This window comes from Oncorhynchus clarkii, chromosome 16, assembly GCF_045791955.1.
Source record: "Oncorhynchus clarkii lewisi isolate Uvic-CL-2024 chromosome 16, UVic_Ocla_1.0, whole genome shotgun sequence".
In the NCBI taxonomy this organism is placed as follows: Eukaryota; Metazoa; Chordata; class Actinopteri; order Salmoniformes; family Salmonidae; genus Oncorhynchus; species Oncorhynchus clarkii.
Genome location: NC_092162.1, coordinates 46,455,505 through 46,479,051, shown reverse-complemented (window position 1 = coordinate 46,479,051; position 23,547 = coordinate 46,455,505). Strand labels below are relative to the sequence as shown.

General features: G+C 41.2%; 1 protein-coding gene and 1 pseudogene across 1 annotated transcript; one reads left to right on the top strand and one right to left on the bottom strand.

Annotated features, from left to right (window-relative positions):
- Nucleotides 1–298: 298 nt before the first annotated feature.
- On the bottom strand, nt 299–12,431 carry LOC139367329 (monocarboxylate transporter 2-like; annotated as a pseudogene).
- Nucleotides 12,432–17,715: 5,284 nt separating this feature from the next.
- Nucleotides 17,716–22,256, top strand: LOC139367661 (uncharacterized). The gene is made up of 4 exons (XM_071105936.1): nt 17,716–18,042; nt 18,440–18,600; nt 18,786–18,974; nt 21,665–22,256. The coding sequence occupies exons 2-4, from the start codon at nt 18,475–18,477 to the stop codon at nt 21,848–21,850; spliced, it is 501 nt and encodes a 166-aa protein (XP_070962037.1). The 5' UTR covers nt 17,716–18,042; nt 18,440–18,474; the 3' UTR covers nt 21,851–22,256.
- The last annotated feature ends 1,291 nt before the right edge of the window (nt 22,257–23,547 follow it).

Genomic DNA, 23,547 nt, shown 5'->3' with positions numbered 1-23,547 from the left:
ACACTTTTTATTTTATTTTTATAAATCTAACAAAAAATACAAAATGTCAAGATATACACATCAACATTAGCATATAAATAAGCCCATCTCTGCCATTAAAAGGTTTCATCCCCTGTATAATTTCCTCATCCTTGCTGATTTTAACCTCATTTTCCTTTGCGCCTCCCTCCTCCGCTACTCACAACTTACCAGAGAGTACCCCTCTCCTTTTCCTGAAGGTGTTCCTACTGTTTTGTACACTGTGTATATTTACAAAGGTTTCTACCAATGTATGAATATATTTCCTAAAATTGTAAATTCACTCACCTGAGATTGGGGGACCCAGAAGCACGGGTCAACAATTGATGATGGTGACCAGTCCTACTGCGCTTGAGAACCGCTGTGCTCCAACCAGATCCATCAGGACCTCAAAGAGCAGGGCACACACCATGCCAAAAACCACACCAAAGACAGCATACACAACCAGGCCTGCATACCCCAGGTAGTCTGCAAAGAACAGGCAGAGTAAGTGACACACACCATCGTATGCCACGGAGAAACTGAAGAAGTACTGGATCCTGGGCCGGATCCCCTTGGTGTTAGCGATGAGGCCTGTCCCTGGCCTGGCAAACATGTTCACTTAAGGAAAAGATGGAGAGCAGGAAAGCGGCCTTGTAGTTATCAATCCCAATTCCTTTGGCATATGAAAAAGACATGACCACATCGCTTATGAGGTAGATGATGAAACCTCTGTTTGAGATATCTAGGAATCTGTCTGCACAGCCACCCTTACTCGGCTTCTGCTCTGATTCACTTAGAAGGCCCCCTGCCTCAAGGTTGGCATTGTCCTCATTGGACCCTGTTTTCTCGTGGTTGTTCCATTAGAGGCTGTGACAGGATCTATTTTTAACTGTTTATTTTAACGGGTCTAATCAGGGCTCCAGCAACACAGCAGTTCATCACTATGGCTCCCAGGATCATGAAAGCTCCCCTCCATCCAAAGTTATCTGTCACGCCCTGACCTTAGATATCTCTGTTTTCTTTATATTTTGGTTAGGTCAGGGCGTGACTAGGGTGGGTACGCTAGTTTTGTATTGTTCCCAATCAGAGGCAGCTGTTTATCGTTGTCTCTGATTGGGAATCATATTTAGGTAGCCATTTCCCTTTGGTGTTTGTGGGATCTTGTCTATGTGTAGTTGCCTGTCAGCACTCGTTTGTATAGCGTCACGGTTCGTTTAATTATTTTGTTAGTTTGTTCAGTGTTCATTCTTTAAATAAATAAGAATGTACACATACCACGGTGCGCCTTGGTCCGATCCTTATAACAAACGTGACAGAAGATCCCACCAAAAATGGACCAAGCAGCGTGTTCAGGAGGAACGAACCTGGGAGGAGATCCTGGATGGAGCAGGACCCTGGACACAGGCTGAGTATCGCCGTCCGAAGGAGGAAATAGAGGCAGCGGAAGTAGAACGGCGACGTTACGAGGAGTTATACCAGCGAGGCAGGCCACAGAAACCCCAATAAAAAAAATTGGGGGTGGCACATGGAGCAGTCGGCGGAGCCGAGGAGCGAACCAGAGCCAGTCAGGAAGTCGGATGAGGAGTTCGACGTAAGATTCCGGAGAGAGGCGCTAGCATTGAGAGCGCTGCAGAGCGGGCGTGCTGAGGTGTGTGTCATCAGCCCGGTATCACCAGTGCCGGTCCCACGCATCAGACCTCCAGTGCGCCTCCACAGTCCAGTACGTCCTGTGCCTCCTCCCCGCACTCGCCCTGAGGTGCATGTCATCAGCCCGGTAACACCAGTACTGGTCCCACGCATCAGGCAACCAGTGCGCTTCCACAGTCCAGAGCTTCTAGCGACAGTTCCCAGTCCAGAGCTTCCGGCGACGGGCCACAGTCCGGAACCTCCAACGACGGGCCACAGTCCGGAACCTCCAACGACGGGCCACAGTCCGGAACCTCCAACGACGGGCCACAGTCCGGAACCTCCAACGACGGGCCACAGTCCAGAGCTTCCGGCGATGATCCACGGTCCGGTTCTACAAAGGCGGAGGGATCAGCGTAAAGAGGGGGGGGGGGGCTGCGTCCAGAACCGGCGCCGCCACCGAGGGTAGATGCCCACCCGGACCCTCCCCTATAGGTTCAGGTTTGCGGCCGGTAGTCCGCACCTTTGGGGGGGGGGGTACTGTCACGCCCTGACCTTAGATATCTCTGTTTTCTTTATATTTTGGTTAGGTCAGGGCGTGACTAGGGTGGGTACGCTAGTTTTGTATTGTCTAGGGTTTTTGTATGTCTAGGGTTTTGTAGGTCTAGGTGGTTTTATGTCTATGGTAGCCTGATATGGTTCCCAATCAGAGGCACCTGTTTATCGTTGTCTCTGATTGGGGATCATATTTATGTAGCAATTTCCCTTTGGTGTTTGTGGGATCTTGTCTATGTGTAGTTGCCTGTCAGCACTCGTTTGTATAGTGTCACGTTTCGTTTTGTTAGTTTGTTCAGTGTTCATTCTTTAAATAAATAAGAATGTACGCATACCACGCTGCGCCTTGGTCCGATCCTTATAACGAACGTGACATTATCAAACAGGAACTTATTGAGTGGATCCAGAGTGGAGAAGAATACCGGACTTCCTGTGGTGGCTAGGCCATTTGCCGTTGGTCATTTGAGCTAGAAGTACTTTCCTATGACTGTGAGAGAAGGCTGTAAGTTGAAAGAGAGGCTGAAACCTGTAAAAGTTACTTCATCAATCAATAAATCAATCTATTATCAATGAAGTTCCGCCAAATTTAAATCACACTGGTTGGATGACATTGGTGGTGTCACTGAAACTATATTGCCTGCCAATCTGTCTGATAACATGTCACTCAAACATCACAAAAACTGTCAGTCTGAGTACAAAGAGTTCTCAAGCCAAGCTTGGATTCAGCGTGCTGTTGTGTGCTTACTGAGCTCTCTTCCTTCCTGTTTGTCTGGCATATGAGTTTATTGAAATTTCACCAATCTCTGCCCTATCTGAAAATACTTTTAGGTTTTTAGTGGGGGATGCCTAAAGCATGAGCTGTTTGTTTTCTGGTATGCTAGTTTTCCAAAGACTGTGCATGTAAAATTCTTGTCTAATCAGAGGGGGGGGGAAGAATATCCCAAAGCAATCTTTGTGATCTAATGATCTAACAGACACAGGCAGGCCCACATAGTGAAGGCCTGTCGTTGAACTATCCTTAACCACACATTGAAAGAGGGTGAGAGCTTAGAGGCTGCCTAGAGCATTGGCCCTAAGTGATCAAAGACTATTCTTCTCTCTGAGTGACACAGCCTTCTGGCGTACACAACAGAACTACTCTAAAACCACCCTCTTCCATAGACTTACACGGTAATTATGACAACTTCCGGAGGACGTCCTCCAACCTATCAAAGCTGACCCAATCAAAAGATCAGATAATTAATCTAGTACTGAAAGCATAAATAAAGCTAGCTAGCACTGCAGTGCATAAAATGTGGTGAGTAGCTGACTCATAGAGAGAGAGAAAGACAATAGTTTTACAGTTTGAACAAATTAAGTTCTTCAAAAATGAAGTGAGAGAGTTTTTTCTTTTCACTTTCACTTACCTACTCAAACACCCTGCACAAACAGAGAGGGGTGCTATGTTAGCTAGCTGGCTATGTCTATGGCTATCCAACACTGGAACTACAAGTCAAGGTAAGCTTTTGGTTTTATTAATTTATTTCCACCAGGGCCAGACGTTGTAACTGCTAAACTGCTTGCTGTACACTGTACTGTATGATTGTAGCGGGTTTATTAGCAGGTTAGTTCTAGTAGCTAGCTATGTTGATTAAGATGCATTAGCTAATATGGTGAAGATGTAGGCTGTGTGTAGCGGTTAGTGGTGATGGTATGAAGGTTTGGCTTGGAAAGGTTTTTTCGCCTGGTCACAGACAGCTGTTGTATTGTGCACTGAAGTCCACAAGCGAAGGGAAAAGGTGAGTGGAGGAGAGCATGTAAATGCAACAAGGAATTACATAACGAGCAAATGATCATGCTGTTTGTATGTGGCTGCAATGAAAGGGAACTGTGTTCATTCCGCTGTTTCTGTTGAAAAACCTTTCTTAAACGGAAGCACGGAGAGAAACATACCTGATTTCTCATTTGCAACTGTTAGACTAATGACTACACCCTAGATCAGCTAGATGCAGACAAAAGTGTGCAAGGCGGTATTGAATGTGTCACTGTCTGTCACCTTGATTACTCCGTTTTCTCTCTCTTAGGCTAGGTTGTAACAAACTTATTTGTATTTGTATTTATTATGGATCCCCATTATCCAATGCCAAGGCAGCAGCTACTCTTGCAAAATCAAGGCAGTTCATACAATTTTAAAAACATAACAATACATTCACAGATTTCACAACACACTGTGTGCCCTCAGACCCCTACTCCACCACTACCACATATCTACAGTACTAAATCCATGTGTATGTGTGTATAGTGTGCATGTTATCGTGTATGTGTATGCATGTGTCTGTGCCTATGTTTGTGTTGCTTCACAGTCCCCACTGTCCAATAAGGAGTATTTTTTTAAATCTAATTTTACTGCTTGCATCAGTTAATTAATGTGGAATAGAGTTCCATGTAGTCATGGCTCTATGTAGTACTGTGTGCCTCCCATAGTCTGATCTGGACTCCCATAGTCTGATCTGGATGTCTTGTGTATGCATGGGTGTTCGAACTGTGTGCTATAGTTTAAACAGATAGCTCTGTGAATTCAGCTTGCCAACACTTTATATAAAAACAAGTAGTGAGCCATGAGAGATTGACATGGATATCATTAATGTTAGCTCCCCGTGTACAGCTCCCTTTTTGTGGCACCTAACCACGCGACTGAAAAGTAGTCCAGCTGCAACATTTAAGAAGGCAAAGTAGCGCTTTATTATGGACAGACTTCTCCCCATCTCAGCTACTGTTGTATCAATAGGTTTTGACCATGACAGGGTCACTCCAAGCAGTTTAGTCACCTCAACTTGCTCAATTCCTACATAATTCATTACAATATTTAGTGGAGGTTTAGGGTATAGTGGTTTAGGGTTTAGTGTATTTGTCCCAAATACAATGCTTTTAGTTTTAGAAATATTTAGGGCTAACTTATTCCTTGCCACCTACTCTGAAACTAACTGCAGCTCTTTGTTGAGTGTTGCAGTCATTTCAGTCGCTGTAGTAGCTGACGTGTATAGTGTTGAGTCATCCGCATACATTTTAGAGGTTTACTAAGGGTTGGTAACAGGCTGATTGGTCGGCTATTTGAGTCAGTAAAGGGGGCTTTACTATTCTTGGGTAGTGGAATTACTTTTACTCCCCTCCAGGCACACACTTTCTAGTAGGCTTAAACTGAAGACATGGCAAATATGAGTGGCAATATCATCCACTATTATCCTCAGTAATTTTCCATCCAAGTGGCTTGTCATATTGTCATATTGACAACAATACTTTTTTTCACCTCTTCTACACTCACTTTACGGAATTCAAAAGCACAATGCTTGCCTTTTCATAATTTGGTCAGATATACTTGGATGTGTAGTGCCAGTGTTTGTTACTGGCATGTCATGCCTAAATTGGCTTATCTTGCCAATGGAAAAAATCATTAAAGTGATCAGTGGGTTTTGTGATGAATGAGCCATCGGATTGGATGGAGCTGAGTTTACCTTTTTTTCCCCAACATTTCATTTAAGGTGCTTCAAAGCTTTTTATGATCATTCTTTATATAATGTATCTCTGTTTCATAGTACAGTTTCTTCTTTATTTAGTTTAGTCACATGATTTCTCAATTTGCATTTTAACCAATCTGTTGTGCTGCCAAACCTATTTGCCATACCTTTTACCTCATCCCTTTCAACCATAAAATGGTACCTCATCAATCCAAGGGGATTTAACAGTTTTTGTAGTCATTTTCTTAATTGGTGCATGCTTATTAGTAACTGGAATAAGCAATTTCATAAATGTGTCAAGTACAGCATCTGGTTGCTCCTCATTACATACCACAGAGCAGCAAATATTATTTACATCAACATAAGAATCAAAAACTTGTATGACCTAGGCCTCTTTTTTTTCAATTTCCGCCTGAATGACGTGCCCAGAATAAACTGCCTGTTGCTCAGGCCCTGAAGCCATGATATGAATATAATTGGTTCCATTGGAAAGAAAACACGTTGAAGTTTGTAGAAATGTTAAAATAATGTATAACACAATATAAAATATAATAAAATATAAAATAATGTATAACACAATAGATATGGTAGTAGGGAAAACCCTTTTTTTTGAGAGAGACCATCCTCTTACAATGGCAAGTATAAGGTCATAAGGAAAATTTGCTCCCTGGATGTAATTCCTATGGCTTCCACGGGGTCAGCAGTCTATGTTCAAGGTTCCAGGCTTGTAACATCAAAAATTAATAAGAAATAACAGTTTTAGTAGAAGGACACAATCTTGGAAATTTGTGTTTGCGCTCGCAATGAAGGCAGGATGTACCTGCTAAAATCCTATTGAACATACTTCTTTCCGTAAGAAATATTATAGTTTGATTACATTTTAGGGTATCTGAGGAGTAATTAGAAACTTATTTTGACTTGTTGAAGTTTAGGGGTAGATTTTCGGATTCCTTTCTCTGCATGTTGAACGAGCGGATTACTCAAACCGATGGCGCCAACTAAACAGACTTTTTGGGATATAAAGCGACAAAACGACACTACATGTTATAGCTGGCACCCTTTGGATGACAAATTAGAGGAAGATTTTCAAAAAGTAAGTGAATATTTAATCGCTATTTGTGAATTTATGAAACCTGTGCCAGTGGAAAAATATTTTGATGTGCGGCTCCGTCCTCAAACAATCGCATGGCATGTTTTCGCTGTGAAACGGACAGTGCAGTTAGATTATCAAGAATTTCAACTTTCAACCGATATAAGACACTTATGTGTACCTAAATGTTTAATATCCATCATTTTTATGATTATTTATTTGAATTGCACGCCCTCCAGTTTCACCGCTAGCGGGACACCTAGCCCTAAGACGTTTTTAAACACTATATTAAGCCCATTCTTTGGAACTTTGGTTTTCCTAGATATGGCTTCTATTTTGTAATCACCACATCCTATGAATTTGAATACTCTTTCACATTTCTGCAGCGTTAGTAAAGATGTGATCAATACATGTTGATTCCATTCCTGTGCTGTTTGTAACTACCCTGGTAGGTTGACTGATTACCTGAAATAGGTTGCAGGCACTGGTTACAGTTTGAAGCATTTTCTTGAGTGGGCACTTGATGAAAGCCAGTCAATATTGAACATTACCCAGAAAATATACCTCTCTGTTGATATCACATACATTATCATGCATTTCACACATTATCCAGATACTGACTGTTAGCACTTGGTGGTCTATAGCAGCTTCCCACAAGAATGGGGTCACGGTATTTCAAGAATCTTCTAAATAAATATCATAATAGGAAGTGTCAATAACCTGTGCTTATTCATGATATATGAAAATAATTGTCTAAACATTAACAATGATTCATATTTAAGTGCTTCCCCACTTTCACCAATATAACTACTTCCTGTTCATAAGCAGTACTGGCCATTACAATTAACAAGTGTGCCCTCTGCTGTCAAGGCGGGCAATATCAACACCATTACAGCTAAAATTTGAATATGGCTGTTTGCTAAACAACATGTTTTGTTAAACTTTCTTTATCTTTCCTTTACAGGGACAATGGTTCATCTGTGCTGTTTGTGGTGGCTCAACGTATGGAATGTCATATAACACTGGCGTGTCATTCATGGTTGTGCCCTCCCGGGCCTGATCTACACAGGCTGAATGCTGTTCAGAGCTACTTGGTTGCATATGAGTGGAGTCGAACTAGGGTGAACTCCAGAAAGTCTGTCAAACGCCTCGCCGACAATCCATCACAGTAATCGTGAATTGGTATCTCATAGAAATCAGAGACCACGTTTTATAAGTCTGTAAGTTAGTCATTCATATCTGACATTAGTTTGCTTACATAATCGTAGCCTTTCACAAGTGGTGCTTTGCAACATTAGTAATTTCATCAATTGATTCGTCAGTGACTGAAATTGAATATGTATCCATGCTTTGCGCTCAGTCGACCTACTACTGCCTTTAACTCTCATAACTCTTGCCATTTTTGTCATTAACAAAATGTCTTCCATTTAATTGACATGTCGTGTCAGTCCCTGCAATCAGTTTTATCTCGAATAATGGAAATATTCTCCATCCTCCCAGCTGCAAACTGCGGCAGGGTGGCCATCGACAGTAATATATCAATCAAGAACTGTGGCTTTCAGCTTCAGTTATGTTGCCCGTAGCTTATTAATGCTAATTTCCAGGTTTTGTCATTCTAAAAAATATATATATTGTTACAGGTGAAGCTTTAGTCTTTTAAAAACCAGGTGACATCTTGCTGAATTGATCCAGGGAAATGCTTCTTTATGTAACATTTGAACATCCTACTCTACTTACAACGGTTTGGTCCCATTGCCACCACCTTCTGGATGAAAATGAAGGCTACCCAGCAATGGGTTTACCACGCTGTTTCCTTTACCGCTAGTGTGCAAGGTTAATTTGGCACCTGCACAGGGTTTGGGTCGCACTCAGTTTTTCATAACACTTTTACTCAAGTACCTTTTTACAGCTGGTCTTACAGTTTCTATGGTCATGTTGAAATACCGCCTGATTTCAGATCTCATTATGGGTTAGACTGTTGCCTCTGAGAATGGGTTTACTACAGGCTCTTCACCAGTGGTGGAAAAATACTACTTAAGTCGTTTTTGGGGGGTATCTTTACTTTACTTTAATATGTATATTTTTAACTACTTTTACTTCACTATATTGCTTAAGAAAATAATGTACTTTTTGCTCCGTTCATTTTCCTTGACACCCAAAAGTACTTGTTACGGTTTGAAAGCTTAACAGGACAGGAAAATTGTCCAATTCACACACTTATCAACAGAACATCCCTTGTCATCCCTACTGCCTCTGATCTGGTGGACTCACTAAACACACGTTTCGTTTGTAAATTATGTTGGAGTGTGCCCGTGGCTATCCGTAAATAAAAACAAGAAAATGGTGCCACCTGGTTTGCTTAATATAAGGAATTTTAAATGATTTATACTTCTACTTTTGATACTTAAGTACAGTCGTGGCCAAAGGTTTTGAGAATGACACAAATATTAATTTCCACAAAGTTTGCTGCTTCAGTGTCTTTAGATATTTTTGTCAGATGTTACTATGGAATACTGAAGTATAATTACAAGCATTTCATAAGTGTCAAAGGCTTTTATTGACAATTACATGAAGTTGATGCAAAGAGTCAATATTTCCCTTCTTTTTCAAGACCTCTGTAATCCGCCCTGGCATGCTGTCAATTAACTTCTGGGCCACATCCTGACTGATGGCAGCCCATTCTTGCATAATTAATGCTTGGAGTTTGTCAGAATTGGTGGGTTTTTGTTTGTCCACCCGCCTCTTGAGGATTGACCACAAGTTCTCAGTGGGATTAAGGTCTGGGGAGTTTCCAGGCCATGGACCCAAAATATCGATGTTTTGTTCCCCGAGCCACTTAGTTATCACTTTTGCCTTATGGCAAGGCGCTCCATCATGCTGGAAAAGGCATTGTTCGTCACCAAACTGTTCCTGGATGGTTGGGAGGATGTGTTGGTACCATTCTTTATTCATGGCTGTGTTCTTAGGCAAAATTGTGAGTGAGCCCACTCCCTTGGCTGAGAAACAACCCCACACATGAATGGTCTCAGGATGCTTTACTGTTGGTATGACACAGGACTGATGGTAGCGCTCACCTTGTCTTCTCCGGACAAGCTTTTTTCCAGATGCTCCAAACAATCGGAAAGGGGATTCATCAGAGAAAATGGCTTTACCCCAGTCCTCAGCAGTCCAATCCCTGTACCTTTTGCAGAATATCAGTCTGTCCCTGATGTTTTTCTTGGAGAGAAGTGGCTTCTTTGCTGCCCTTCTTGATACCAGGCCATCCTCCAAAGTCTTCACCTCACTGTGCGTGCAGATGCACTCACACCTGCCAGATGGTCCTGGCGCTTTCTGGACTTTCTTGGGCGCCCTGAAGCCTTCTTCACAACAATTTAATCGCTCTCCTTGAAGTTCTTGATGATCCAATAAATGGTTGATTTAGGGGCAATCTTACTGGCAGCAATATCCTTGCCTGTGAAGCCCTTTTTGTGCAAAGCAATGATGACGGCACGTGTTTCCTTGCAGGTAACCATGATTGACAGAGGAAGTACAATGATTCCAAGCACCACCCTCCTTTTGAAGCTTCCAGTCTGTTATTCGAACTCAATCAGCATGACAGAGTGATCTGCAGCCTTGTCCTCGTCAACACTCACACCTGTGTTAACGAGAGAATCACTGACATGATGTAAGCTGGTCCTTTTGTGGCAGGGCTGAAATGCAGTTGAAATGTAGTTTTGGGATTCAGTTCATTTGCATGGCAAAGAGGGACTTTGCAATTAATTGCAATTCATCTGATCACTCTTCATAACATTCTGGAGTTATGCAAATTGCCATCATACAAACTGAGGCATCAGACTGTGAAAATTAATATTTGGGTCATTCTCAAAACTTTTGGCCACGACTGTATATTTAAAACCAAATACTTTTAGACTTTTACTAAAGTAAAATTTTACTGGATTACTTTTACTTGAGTCAGTTTCTATGAAGGTGTCTTTACTTTTACTCAAGTATGCCAATTGGGTACTTTTTCCACCACTGCTCTTCACATCTGTGTAATTTTGGGGGGACTTTCAGGCTAGTAGTCCACAGCATCAGTTTTACATTGAGGATAACTGGTTCATCTTTAGTGGGCCTCAACTCATAGGCCTAGCATCAGTTTTACGTTAAGGATAACTGGTTAATCTTTAGTGGGCCTCAACTCATAGGCCTAGCATCAGCATGTCACACACTAGGCAAATCAAATTAGTCAGGCATCTATGTCTAGTTGCTTCGTCTCGTGCCATCTTTTCCCATTTATATCCAATCAGCGCGACTGTTCATCACAGTTTTAATCTCTGCCCTAAGCAACTTGCTACTTCCTATTTTCCAACATATACTCTCAGCCTCAAAGCCGGTTCCCTCTGCATTGACGCCTCCGCGACATCGTCTTCTTTCTCCATGATTCCGTCAATGGCGAGTTCACAACTCCTATCACTATTTCCTTTACGTGATTTAGGGTTTCTGATCTGGTCTTTTCATCTTAATCATTAGTCTCACACCTAAGCATTCTAAATCGGGTTCCTGCGGTATTATCATGATAGCTCGCACTTACACTTAATCCTTTCTCTTGCTTTGTGTTTATTTATTCACTGTCGAACCTGCTCTGCACATCATTCTCTTTTAATCCCGCCTATTCAACCCTCCTCTGTTTCACTTCTCTCCTTTCTCAAGTAATATTAAAAGGTGCTATCTTCCCCTCTATGCTATACTGGTATTTTGTTCAAAACTGGAGCCGACACCACAACAGCTACATTAGGTATAATTCCACCATCCCTCTCCAGCAGCTAGGTGGATAGTTATGCTCTGCTACGTCTCACATGTTAGGTCCAATCTATTTGACATTTTCTGAGCAATGGCTCCTTACCATGGCTCTCAATAGCTACTTTAGTTGAGGAGTTTCCAATGGCTTTTGGGTCAGACACCCCCTATCGCTCGTTTACCGCATGCACAACTGGGTTAGATGCAGCAAACGCCTCATATTTTATAAATCGCATTACAGCATTTGTGGTAGGGTTCTACGTACCGTCATACATAGCATTTCTTCTAAATAAATCAGCATGACAATGCGAGGCACTCAGCAGGACAGCATTGGGTTTAGACTTGGGAAGGTGCCCATTTCTTTCTGCATTTCTGTGTGCACTGTTGGGCCTGACGCTCGGTTAGTGTTTCATGTTAATCATGCATATCTCTTACGGCATGCATGGCTGGGTAGACGTACATGCAAACGTCTCGTTCCTACCAAACACATTACACAATTTTCATCTTGCACTAAGCGAGCTTGCATTAATAAACATTCCATATGATACTTTCCATTACAGCACAATTTAACTTTTGTTCTGTTCTTCACATGCATCTCTTTACATGTATTTATCTTTAGATGCAACCATTGCTCCACCATGTCCCTTCTCCCTGGTGAGTAACTGATTGAGGGGGGGGGGGGGTTCAATGCCAGCTGCCCAGCATAGGGCAACCTGTCATAAGCATATGGCTCTGAAAAGCATTCCTCAGAGACGAGGCATACCCCCAAGCTATTCAATAAAATTCCATATCGTATTCCGTCTAGTCAGTTAAGCATGTATTTGATTGAATAGCCATAACTATGAAATACACAGTATACACTTACCTCCTGTGTACATTGCAGCCAGCATGATTGAGGACACCCATGCAATCTCACTGTAGAAGATGTTGAAGTATTTTCTGAATTTCCTTGAATTAGATGGTGAGCGATTTGGGGAAGGTATATGAGAACCTGATGGTGTATAAGGAACCACAGCCCAGCCTCAATCTGGTGGGCTGAACCCCAGGTTAGTGCTGGCCGCATGGTTAATTAGTGACTGGGCTATGGAAACAGGATATTGTTGTCTAAAATGACCTGTTGTGACTTGGCTCAAAAGAACATTACAAGTGACTGGAATAATAGATTGCTGTCACAGGGATTTATACATTCAACAAAAACAGAGAAAAGATACACTCCTTCCTTCTTTTATATTATTATGCAGTCGTCACTATCATCATGCAACAATCTAATTCATACTGTATATACACTATAAATACAAAAGTATATGGACAATCTTTGGGCAATTCCTTCGACCTCATGGCTTGGTTTTTGCTCTGACATGCACTGTCAACTGTGGGACCTTACATATACAGGTGTGTACCTTTCCAAATCATGTCCAATCAAATGAATTTACCACAGGTGGACTCCAATTAAATTATAGAAACATCTCAAGGATGATCAATGGAAACAGGATGCACCTGAGCTCAATTTCGAGTCTCATAGCATAGGGTCTGAATACTTATGCAAATAATTATTTGTTTTTTTATTTTACATTTGCAAACATTTCTTTATGGGGTATTGTGTGTAGATTGATGAAGATTTTCTTTTATTTCATACATTTTTGAGTAAGGCTGTAACGTAACAAAATGTGTAAAAAGAGAAAGGGTATGAATCATTTCCGAATGCGCTATAGGGAGGACCAAATCTGCCATAATTATAAATAAATGCAAACATAAATAGATAAATGGATAAATAAATCCACACTTAAACAAATAAATGAGCAAGGACATACTAAAATGCTGACCAGAATTCATGAATTTCTCTTCATATACAGTGGGGAGAACAAGTATTTGATACACTGCCGATTTTGCAGGTTTTCCTACTTACAAAGCATGTAGAGGTCTGTAATTTTTATCATAGGCACACTTCAACTGTGAGAGACGGAATCTAAAACAAAAATCCAGAAAATCACATTTGTATGATTTTTAAGTAATTAATTTGCATTTTATTGCATGACATAAAGTCCATCATTTATGTCCAAATACCTCCTTTTTGTTCGAGCGTTTAGTTCACAAATACAAATTCATGAGGCGCAGGCACACTTAGTCAAGACAAAAGTTCAAAAAAGTTATATTACAGTTCGTTGGAACATGTCAAACGATGTATAGAATCAATTCCTTTGTCTTTAGAAATGAAAACTCTTTAGCTCATGGCATTCTGCCAGACACCTGGTTCAAAGAGCTCTTATTTGCTCCCCCTTCCCAGTAGAAGCCTGAAACAAGGTTCTAAAGACTGTTGACATCTAGTGGAAGCCTTAGGAAGTGCAATCGGACCAAATTTACACCGTGTCTTGGATAGGCCTACAAAACCTACAAACCTCAGATTTCCCACTTCCTGGTTGGATTTTTTCTCAGGTTTTTGCTTGCCATATGAGTTATGTTATACTCACAGACAGTTTTAGAAACGTCACAGTATTTTCTATCCAAATCTACTAATAATATTCATATCTTAGCTTCTGGGCCTGAGTAGCAGACAGTTTACTCTGGGCACCTTATTCATGTAAGCTACTCAATACTGCCCCCCAGCCATAAGAAGATAACAATCCAGAGCATCCCAAACATACTCAAAGGGTGACGTGTCTGGTGAGTAGGCAGACTGTGGAAGAACTGGGACATGTTCAGCTTCCAGGAATTGTGTACAGATCCTTGTGACATGGGGCTGTGCATTATCATCTTGAAACATGAAGTGATGCCAGTGGATGAATGGCACGGTAATGGGCCTTAGGATCTTTCACGGTATCTCTGGGCAATCAAATTGCTATCCATAAAATCCATAAAATTGTTCGTGGCTTATGCCTGCCTTTACCACAACCCCACCCCCACCCCCACCATGGGGCACACTGTTCACAATGTTGACATCAGCAAACCGCTCCCCCACACGGCGCCATACACATTGTCTGCTATCTCCACGCTACAGTTGAAACCTAAATTAATCCGTGAAGAGTACACTTCTCCAACGTGCCAGTGGCCATCAAAGGTGAGCATTTGCTCAGTTACCACACCAAACTGCAGTCAGGTGAAGACCCTGGTGAAAATGACGAGCACGCAAATGAGCTTCGCTGAGATTGTTTATGACAGTTTGTGCAGAAATTCTTCAGTTGTGTAAACCCACAGTTTCACCAGCTGTCCAGGTGGCTGGTCTCAGATGATCCCACAGGCGAAGAAGCCAGATATGGAGGTACTGGGCTGGTGTGGTCTGCAATTGTGTGGCCAGATGGACATACTGCCAAATTCTCTAAAACAACATTTGAGTATGCTTATGGTAGAGAAATGAACATGCAATTCTCTAGCAACAGCTCTGGTGGACATTCCTGCAGTCAGCATGCCAATTGCATGCTCCCTCAACTTGAGAAATCTGTGGTATTGTGGTGTGTGTCCTTTTATTGTCCCCGGTACAAGGTGCACCTATGTAATGATCATGTGGTTTAATCAGCTTCTTGATATGTCTCACCTGTCAGGTGGATGAATTATGTTGGCAAAGGAGAAATGCTCAATAACAGGGATGTAAACAAATTTGTGCACAAAATTTGAGAAATAAGCTTTTTGTGTGTATGGAAAATTTTGAGTATCTTTTATATCAGCTCATGAAACATGGGACCAACACTTTACATGTTGCGTTTATATTTTTGGTCAATGTATTTATTTATCTAATTACATGTGAATTTATTTATTATTGTACTGTATGTATATTTATGTGTGCATTTATTTATTCATTTATTTCTAATTATGGCAGGTTTGGTCCTCCATAGTCACTAGTTACCACAGCCACAATGTCAAAATTGGCGATTTGGTAAAAATTCATATTTAAGGTTAGCAGTGTGGTTAGGCTTAAAATCAGATGTTAAGAAGAATTATTCTGGCTGTGGTAACTAGTAATGACCCTACTTTTGAGTGTTTGTTGTCTGAATGAGGGAAAGCTGTAAATCGGGAGGAGTCTAGACATTGTTCTGATGAGACGTTAATGAGATGTTGAGGATTATAATAAATACCTCTTTGATGTCATACAAGCAAACCACACACCTGAGTCCAAATGTGCACTTCACATTTCCATATTTGAAAACTCAGGTAATTTACAGTATCAACGTTCATGATCACTATGTTTGATACACAGTTAGAAGGATGACATGCGTTATACCTTGGGTTGTCCTGAACCGAATGAGCCTGTTTGTCCTATAGTGAGGAACATTAGTAGCTGACAAACACGCAATCGAATGCACTCATGATTAAATTATATGGACAACAAAATTACAATCTGTTTTTCTGAAGTGTAAGATCATATTTTATCATTTAGATAGCCATGTTGGCAATAGTATAAGCTTTCAAATGATACCCACCTGTCCCAGATTGTGATTTATAATGGAATGTTTTTGGATGACTTAATTAAGTGATAATGCCAGAGAAGCCGGTGTTTCGAGGATATACAATATATCCTGCACACACCGGCTACGGGTGAATTATCACTTTTATACAACAAGTTACCAACATATTCAAATAATGATTGAAATATTTTCATTAATGTTATGTTGATGAATTTATTCATACTATTTCATCCTTCCACAAGTCTAGGGTTGCTACCCAAGCTGTCTGGTTGTTTGTTCTATCAGTTCGGTTGCCAGAGAGGCGACCCAGTTGCTAAGTCTTTTTGTTCTGTATCTATGGACGCGGCCCAGTCCTTTGTTCTAAATGTTCCATTGCCATACTGGCCTGGCAACGTTCTTATCCCTTGCTTGCTAGAATAACCACGCCAGAATAACAGCAAAGTAGCTGCATTTGCATTTGTTTAAGCTGTTTTCTAGTTACATTTATTTAGATGCATCCATAACAATGAGCTAATGAGCTAATGCGCGACTTCGCCTGGCATAGAAAATGTGCTCCCTCGTCAAGACACTGTTGTTCAGAGGAACTAGCCAACAACACAGCTAACACAATCACTTCAAATTGAAGCTGGAAAGACTGCAAACTAGTTGCACTTTGTTTCGTTATTTCTTTGTATATATCCCTTTCGACTGGCTGAGAAACGCTGCCTGCCTGTCTGTCTCGTCCCGACACGTTCATTACTATGGGACAGCTGGAGATCAAATTTGAATATTGAAACAATGTTACAAATGTCGGCGAGACAGACATCAAGGTTTATACAAATCTCCGCTGTTGAAAACGAAATGTTGGTCTAAAAGAAATGTGAGATAATGTCTAGATGCTTTTTATAGTGGAGATCAAGTTTATAAATTGCCTGGCTGGGCTAATGAGTCAGTGGATTGCGAAGTCAGATGGAACAGTGTAAATAGGCATTTTAATGTCATAGATTTAGCCAGTGGTACTTGTGGAATAGACACTGACTTGAATGCGGTTTTAACCAGTCAGCATTCAGGATTAGACCCACCAGTTAGGCTGTGTTCCAAACAAAAAACTACAAGTGTGCTTGCTTCAGTTCCTCAACCGCAAAGCTAGGTGAACTGTAAAAAAACACCTGATTGTTGAAGCCTTTTTCCTTGTCAAAAAAGTGCATGGAAATTACTTAGGAACTGTGCACAGTTTTGAGATGTGTGTGGCCACTTGGAGACAACAGACCTCTCACTCAAACCCTTGTTATCGTTTTTCTCATGTTGCACCTATCCCAAAATGTCAATGAATATTCTTATTATGTTACTGATTGTACAACCTAGACTTGGTTATTGACAAATGCTGTGAAAGTTGCAGTAAATGTAAAATGCACATTTAATCAATAGTGTAATGTTTGATTTCAGTCTTGTGTCAAGTGAACTGTCACACATTTGGTTAGATAATTTCCCCATAATGTAAAAAATGTTCCCTTTCAATATCCCATTTAGACTGTAGCTACCAGCAGATTGGCTCGATGCCGAAAAAAGCAGGTTTGTTGAATAACACAACTAGCCGGCAGACGTTTCAGGGGGTGTATCACCAGAGTATAGTTACTCTTTGGTATCACCGTTTTCTGTGTACATTGCTCGGGTATCAGACATTCCGTTAGCTGAGGTGAGGCCAATGACTATAGTAGACAATAATTGTTGGCGTTCACTCAAGTCACGTCATTGGCCAACATCGGGACTACAGGTCCCAAAACGGACTTCAAATCCCAGAATGACCTGCGACCACGTTTGTTATCAAACATGCTAAAATGTTGTTGTTAGCTAGTCGTTAGCCAGCAGCTGTCCAAATAAACTTCCATCGTTGTTATTTTATCTTAATTAGCTAGGAAACAATTACATGAGCCTACTCTTACCTACCATGAAAAACGTTAGCTTCCCTACAGCAATGCTGAAACGAAGTACCATTAGCTAAACTATCAACAATGCTAGCATTTTGAACTAGCTACAATGCAGTTGTGTAACGTTTGGATTTTAGTGTCTGCCAGTGTCATTGAGAATCACAGCTTGCCTGAATTGGACCATCCTCTGCTGTTTGGTAAGACCTGATCGCATACTTTGTATAGTTAAGGTTTATTGTCTATTGACTTTGCTAGAATGACTAGCTAATCTGGTAGCCAGTCTAATTAATTATCTACAGTTTGTTGTTAAGTGACATACTGTAGCTAGCTACGGTATCTATCTAGCAAAAGCAAATAACGTTAGCTAGCTAAACCACTTTTTTTCACTTAGCCACTTCACCTAGTAATCCAGTAATTCAAAATATTTGTTTTTGTACATTTAGGGATAGGTTTTGGTCAATGTATTTGTTCTACAAACTCACTATGTTTGGAAACAAAGTTGAAAAGTATGGTTTTAATTTAATTAAGCACAAGCAATAATCACAGCTATCATTAATACTTTATATTTCCTGATTTTATATTCCTGGGGTCCAGACTGTTGCTTCAGTTAGTGCGGTGGCTGCCACAGAATGCTGTCTACTGTGAGAACATTGTTGGCTAGAATAACCAGTAGTGTGAGTTCAAGGTCTGTGATTGGTTTGACACGACCTCTCTGCAGCCATCGGACCTATTCAACGGACCCTGCTGCTGTCAGGGTAAGATAACTCATGTTGCATATCCTGGGCTCCAAAACAAGATTAATGTCAACAATATATTCAATGCATATGCTACAATAAGACAGCCAACAAGACTGTAGGAACATTTTGAGCTAATAGGTAGCTGGAGATCAACTGTCAATGAAATACATAAACTGTTTTTTCTCCGTTCCACTCAATCACAGGTGCTATATGATGGAGAATGCCCCATATGTGTTAAAGAGATCCAATTCCTGCAGTTTCTGCAGAGAAACCGACCAGGGAAAGTAGACTTTGTGGACATCTCCCTGCAATGCTTCAATGAAGAGAAGTATGGGGGAATCAGCTATGAGATGGCCATGGACGAGATGCACGTGATTGATGAGAATAACAAGGTAAACAAGCTTGAGTTGGAACGACAAGAACGGCTATGTTGTCGGTCTTTTGTTTGCTGAACAAAAATCTAAATGAAAGATACCTCAACAACAACAAAAAAGGTAGGGGCGTTGATCAGAAAACCAGGCAGTATCTGGTGTGACCACCATTTGTCTCATGCAGCACAACACATCTCCTTCACATAGAGTTGATCAGGCTGTTGATTGTGGCCTGTGGAATGTTGTTCCACTCCTCTTCAATAGCTGTGCAAAGTTGCTGGATATTGGCGGGAACTGGAACACACTGTCAAACACGTTGATCCAGAGCATCTCAAACATGCTCAATAGGTGACATGTCTGGTGAGTATGCAGGCCATGGAAGAACAGTACAGATCCTTGTGACACGGGGTCGTGCATTATCATGCTGAAACATGAGGTGATTACAGTGGATGAATGGCACAACAATGGGCCTCAGGATCTTGTCACGGAAGCTCACTGAATTCAAATTGCCATCGATAAAATGCGATTGTGCTCGTTGTACTTAGCTTATACCTGCTCATATCAGAACCCCACCATCACCATGGGGCACTCTGCTGTGGCACACTGCTGGGCCAATTGTGTGTCGCCCTATGGGACTCCCAATCACGGCCGGATGTGATACAGACTGGATCATTGCTCATTGCTTTTAAAACGTTTTTTGATTCTAGTGGTTGTATTAATTTTTTATTTTATCTCATCCCACAACTGTCCCAGACTATTCTTGGAATATTTATTTCTTGCACAGAATGAAATAGGCCAACTTTTGTATTTATGGGGGATACTATGGGGGATATTCATCCCAAGGGCACAACGGACACTGGCCGCAAAGGCATGGATTATTTTAGGGTGCGTTACGGTCACACTAAGGGGATGCATCCGAGAAATTAAAGTGCTTGTTTAATTGTGAATGAGAGACTAATTAAGTGTGTGCAACCTGTGCAAAAAAAAACTAAGCAGAGCTCGTGCTTTTCATGCAGCTTTTTTCAAATCATCATTAGTCGTATCATGCAGCCTTAGAATGTATTAAAAATCAAAACATATAGCCCAACATTTGTATCACAACTAAAGTTGCATAAGTAACTCTAAATTAAGCATATAGGAGGACCTGTTTCTTTGTTAACCGCTCAACACAGAATAGCCGCATGTGTTCAATTTCTATGAGGCTCTCTTGTTCAGATATCGGGAAGTGGACTGGAGGCAGGGCATGAAAAGGGATAACGAATCCAGTTGTTTGTGTTATCCGTTTCGGGAAAGTACCTGTGTAATTGCACACCCAACTCACTTAGGTGTTTCGCTATATATCACATTTGACATTGTCAGTAAACTTGAGTTAATTTGCGCACAAAAAATCGTACTATGATGGAAAGACCTGTGTATTGTCCTTGTTAAAGCAGACAGAAAAGCTCCAACTTCTTAATCATAGCCTCAATTTTGTCCCGCACTTTGAATATATTTGCTGAAAATCCTGTAATCCTAGATTCAGATCATTCAGGCGAGAAAAAACATCACCAAGATAGGCCAGTCTCTCGTCATCATGCGGTCAGACAAGTTAAAATTATGGTCAGTAAAGAGAACTTTAAGCTCTTCTCTCAATTAAAAAAAATGTGTCAATACTTTGCCCCTTAATAACTTATGTAAGTGGTAAAAGCGTTACATGGTCGCTGCCCATATCATTGCATAATGCAGAAAATACACGAGAGTTCAGGGGCCTTGCTTTAACAAAGTTAACCATTTTCACTGTAGCGTCCAAAACGTCTTTCAAGCTGTCAGGCATTCCTTGGCAGCAAGAGCCTCTCGGTGGATGCTGCAGTGTACCCAAGTGGCGTCGGGAGCAACTGCTTGCACGCGCATTACCACTCCACTATGTCTTCCTGTCATGGCTTTTGCTCCATCAGTACAGATACCAACATGAGCAGCAGCTATGTTTGGCTACATACGGACCGTTTGTGGAGTTTGTGGAGTAATTATTTGACTAGGCTACTTGTATTTGACATTGTGTTGTTATTTCGCTGAACACTAGATGGTTTCATTTTATTTTTGGCATTGAAACGAAGCTACTCAGGCGAAGGGGGGAAAACTCACCCAAATGTATAGCCCCGTTGGAAAATATAAATGGACTGTTTGAAAATGTAAAAAAAATGTAAATATATATTTTATGTGAATCACATTTTAATTTTGCGTACCCTTGACGGTTTTGAAATACCTGTGGTAGAGAAATTAAATTAAATTAAATTCTGTGGCAACAGCTCTGGTGGACAATCCTGCAGTCAGCATGCCAATTGCACGCTCCCTCAACTTGAGACATCTGTGATGTTGTGTGACAAACCTGCACATTAGTGGCCTTTTATTGTCCCCAGCACAAGGAGCACTTGTGTAATGATCATGCTGTTTAATCAGCTTCTTGATATGCCACACCTGTTAGGTGGATGGATTATCTTGGCAAAGGAGAAATGCTTATTAACAGGGGTGTAAACAAATTTGTGCACAAAATTTTAGAGCAACAAGCTTTTTGTGCATATGGAGAATGTCTGGGATCTTTTATTTCTGCTCATGAAACATGGGACCAACTCTTTATATGTTGCGTTCATAGTTTTGTTCAGTTTAGTTAGTAACACCCACAGTATGTATCTCTTCTTTCAATAACTCTGCCACTTCCTCTCACCTCCCTCCAGGTTCACCGTGGAGTTCCAGCCTTTACAGTCATGTACAGTGCAGTTGGTTTAGGCTGGCTGGGCCGCTTCATGACATGGCCTCTCGTTAGACCAGTCATGGACAAAGCCTATGCAATCTTTGCTAAAAACCGCCTGAAATGGACCGGACGGGAAGACTGTACTACAGGACGCTGTGTGAAGAAATAACCTTGACCAGGGAGGTTAAAAACGACAATTTTAAAAACAAACCCGTAAACAGAGGCGACAGCACCTCAGGTGTGGCACCTCTTCACAGTCAATATAAACTATATTTCCTCTTTATACCAGGTGCACTTGGGCACTGAGTTCCACCACTGACTGAAACTTAGTAATAGAGCTTGCACTCCTTTTGCTGGAACACATGAAGGAAATGTACACTATATAAATGCCCTTCTAGCCTCATCTCTTTATGCCATACAGACATTCTTTCCATTTGAAATCTTCAGGCGTAACAACATAAAGCTACCACTAGATGGCATCCTTATCTGAGACGAGGCTATTGAATAGGTCCCAGTACATTTAAATGTGTTGTTTGCAAGTCACCCATGAATAAATCATTTGCTATGATCATCAACCATTTTCAAGTTGGCATGTTTTTTCATTAGGTTGTTTGACACAAAGGATGAATAATACAGTTACAGAGATGGTATAATATTGTATGTTAGTAGTTTGTATATTTCTTAGTCATTCACTATTCACTGTCATTCACTAGCTACCTAATGGTCATTCAAAAGTAAATATTGTTGAAAATCCTCCCAAAATGATGATGAGGATCGTCCTGAGAAAATAACTCAAGATAACTTTGATGCCTCAACTATATCTTTCTGATTTTCAGAGTGCTCAAGGAGTCTGTACATCATGTGCCTGACAAAGGTTGAGATACTTAGTGATGTTCTATGTTGTTTACTAAACATGGACCCAGTATGTGACAAGGTTATTTTAGGTTGGTTGTAGGGTACATTGTGATATATATGAGTTGGGCTCTTGCCTATGCACCTGTTGACCTATATTGCTTTACAGATCAGGCTAATGCGAATTTACAGTGCATTCGGAAAGTATTCAGACCCCTTGACCTTTTCCTTATTTTGTTACGTTATAGCCTTATTCTAAAATTGATTAAATTGTTTTTTTCCTCATCAATCTACACACAATATCCCCAAATGACAAAGCAAAAACAGGTTTATAGAAGTAAAAAAAATAACTGAAATATCACATTTACACAAGTATTCAGACCCTTTATTCAGTACTTTGTTGAAGCACCTTTGGCCGCTATTACAGCCTCAAGTCTTATTGGGCGTAACGCTACAAGCTTGGCACACCTGTATTTGGGGAGTTTGTCCCATTCCTCTCTGCAGATCCTCTCAAGCTCTGTCAGGTTGGATGGGGAGCGTCGCTGCACAGCTATTTTCAGGTCTCTCCAGAGATGTTCGATCGGGTTCAAGTCCGGGCTCCAGCTGGGCCACTCAAGAACATTCAGAGACTTGTCCCAAAGCCACTCCTGGTCTCACAGTCCCTGCCGCTGAAAAACATCCCCACAGCATGATGCTGCCACCACCATGCTTCACTGTAGGGATTGTATTAGCCAGGTGATGAGTGGTGCCTGGTTTTCTGCCAGATGTGATGCTTGACATTCAGGCCAAAGAGTTCAATCTTGGTTTCATCAGACCAGATAATTTTATTTATCATGGCCTGAGAGTCCTTTAGGTGCCTTTTGGCAAACTCCTATTGGGCTGTCGTGTACCTTTTACTGAGGAGTGGCTTTTGTCTGACCACTCTACCATAAAGGCCTGATTGGTGAAGTGCTGCAGAGATGGTTGTTCTTCTGGAAGGTTCTCCCATCTCCACAGAGGAACTCTGGAGCTCTT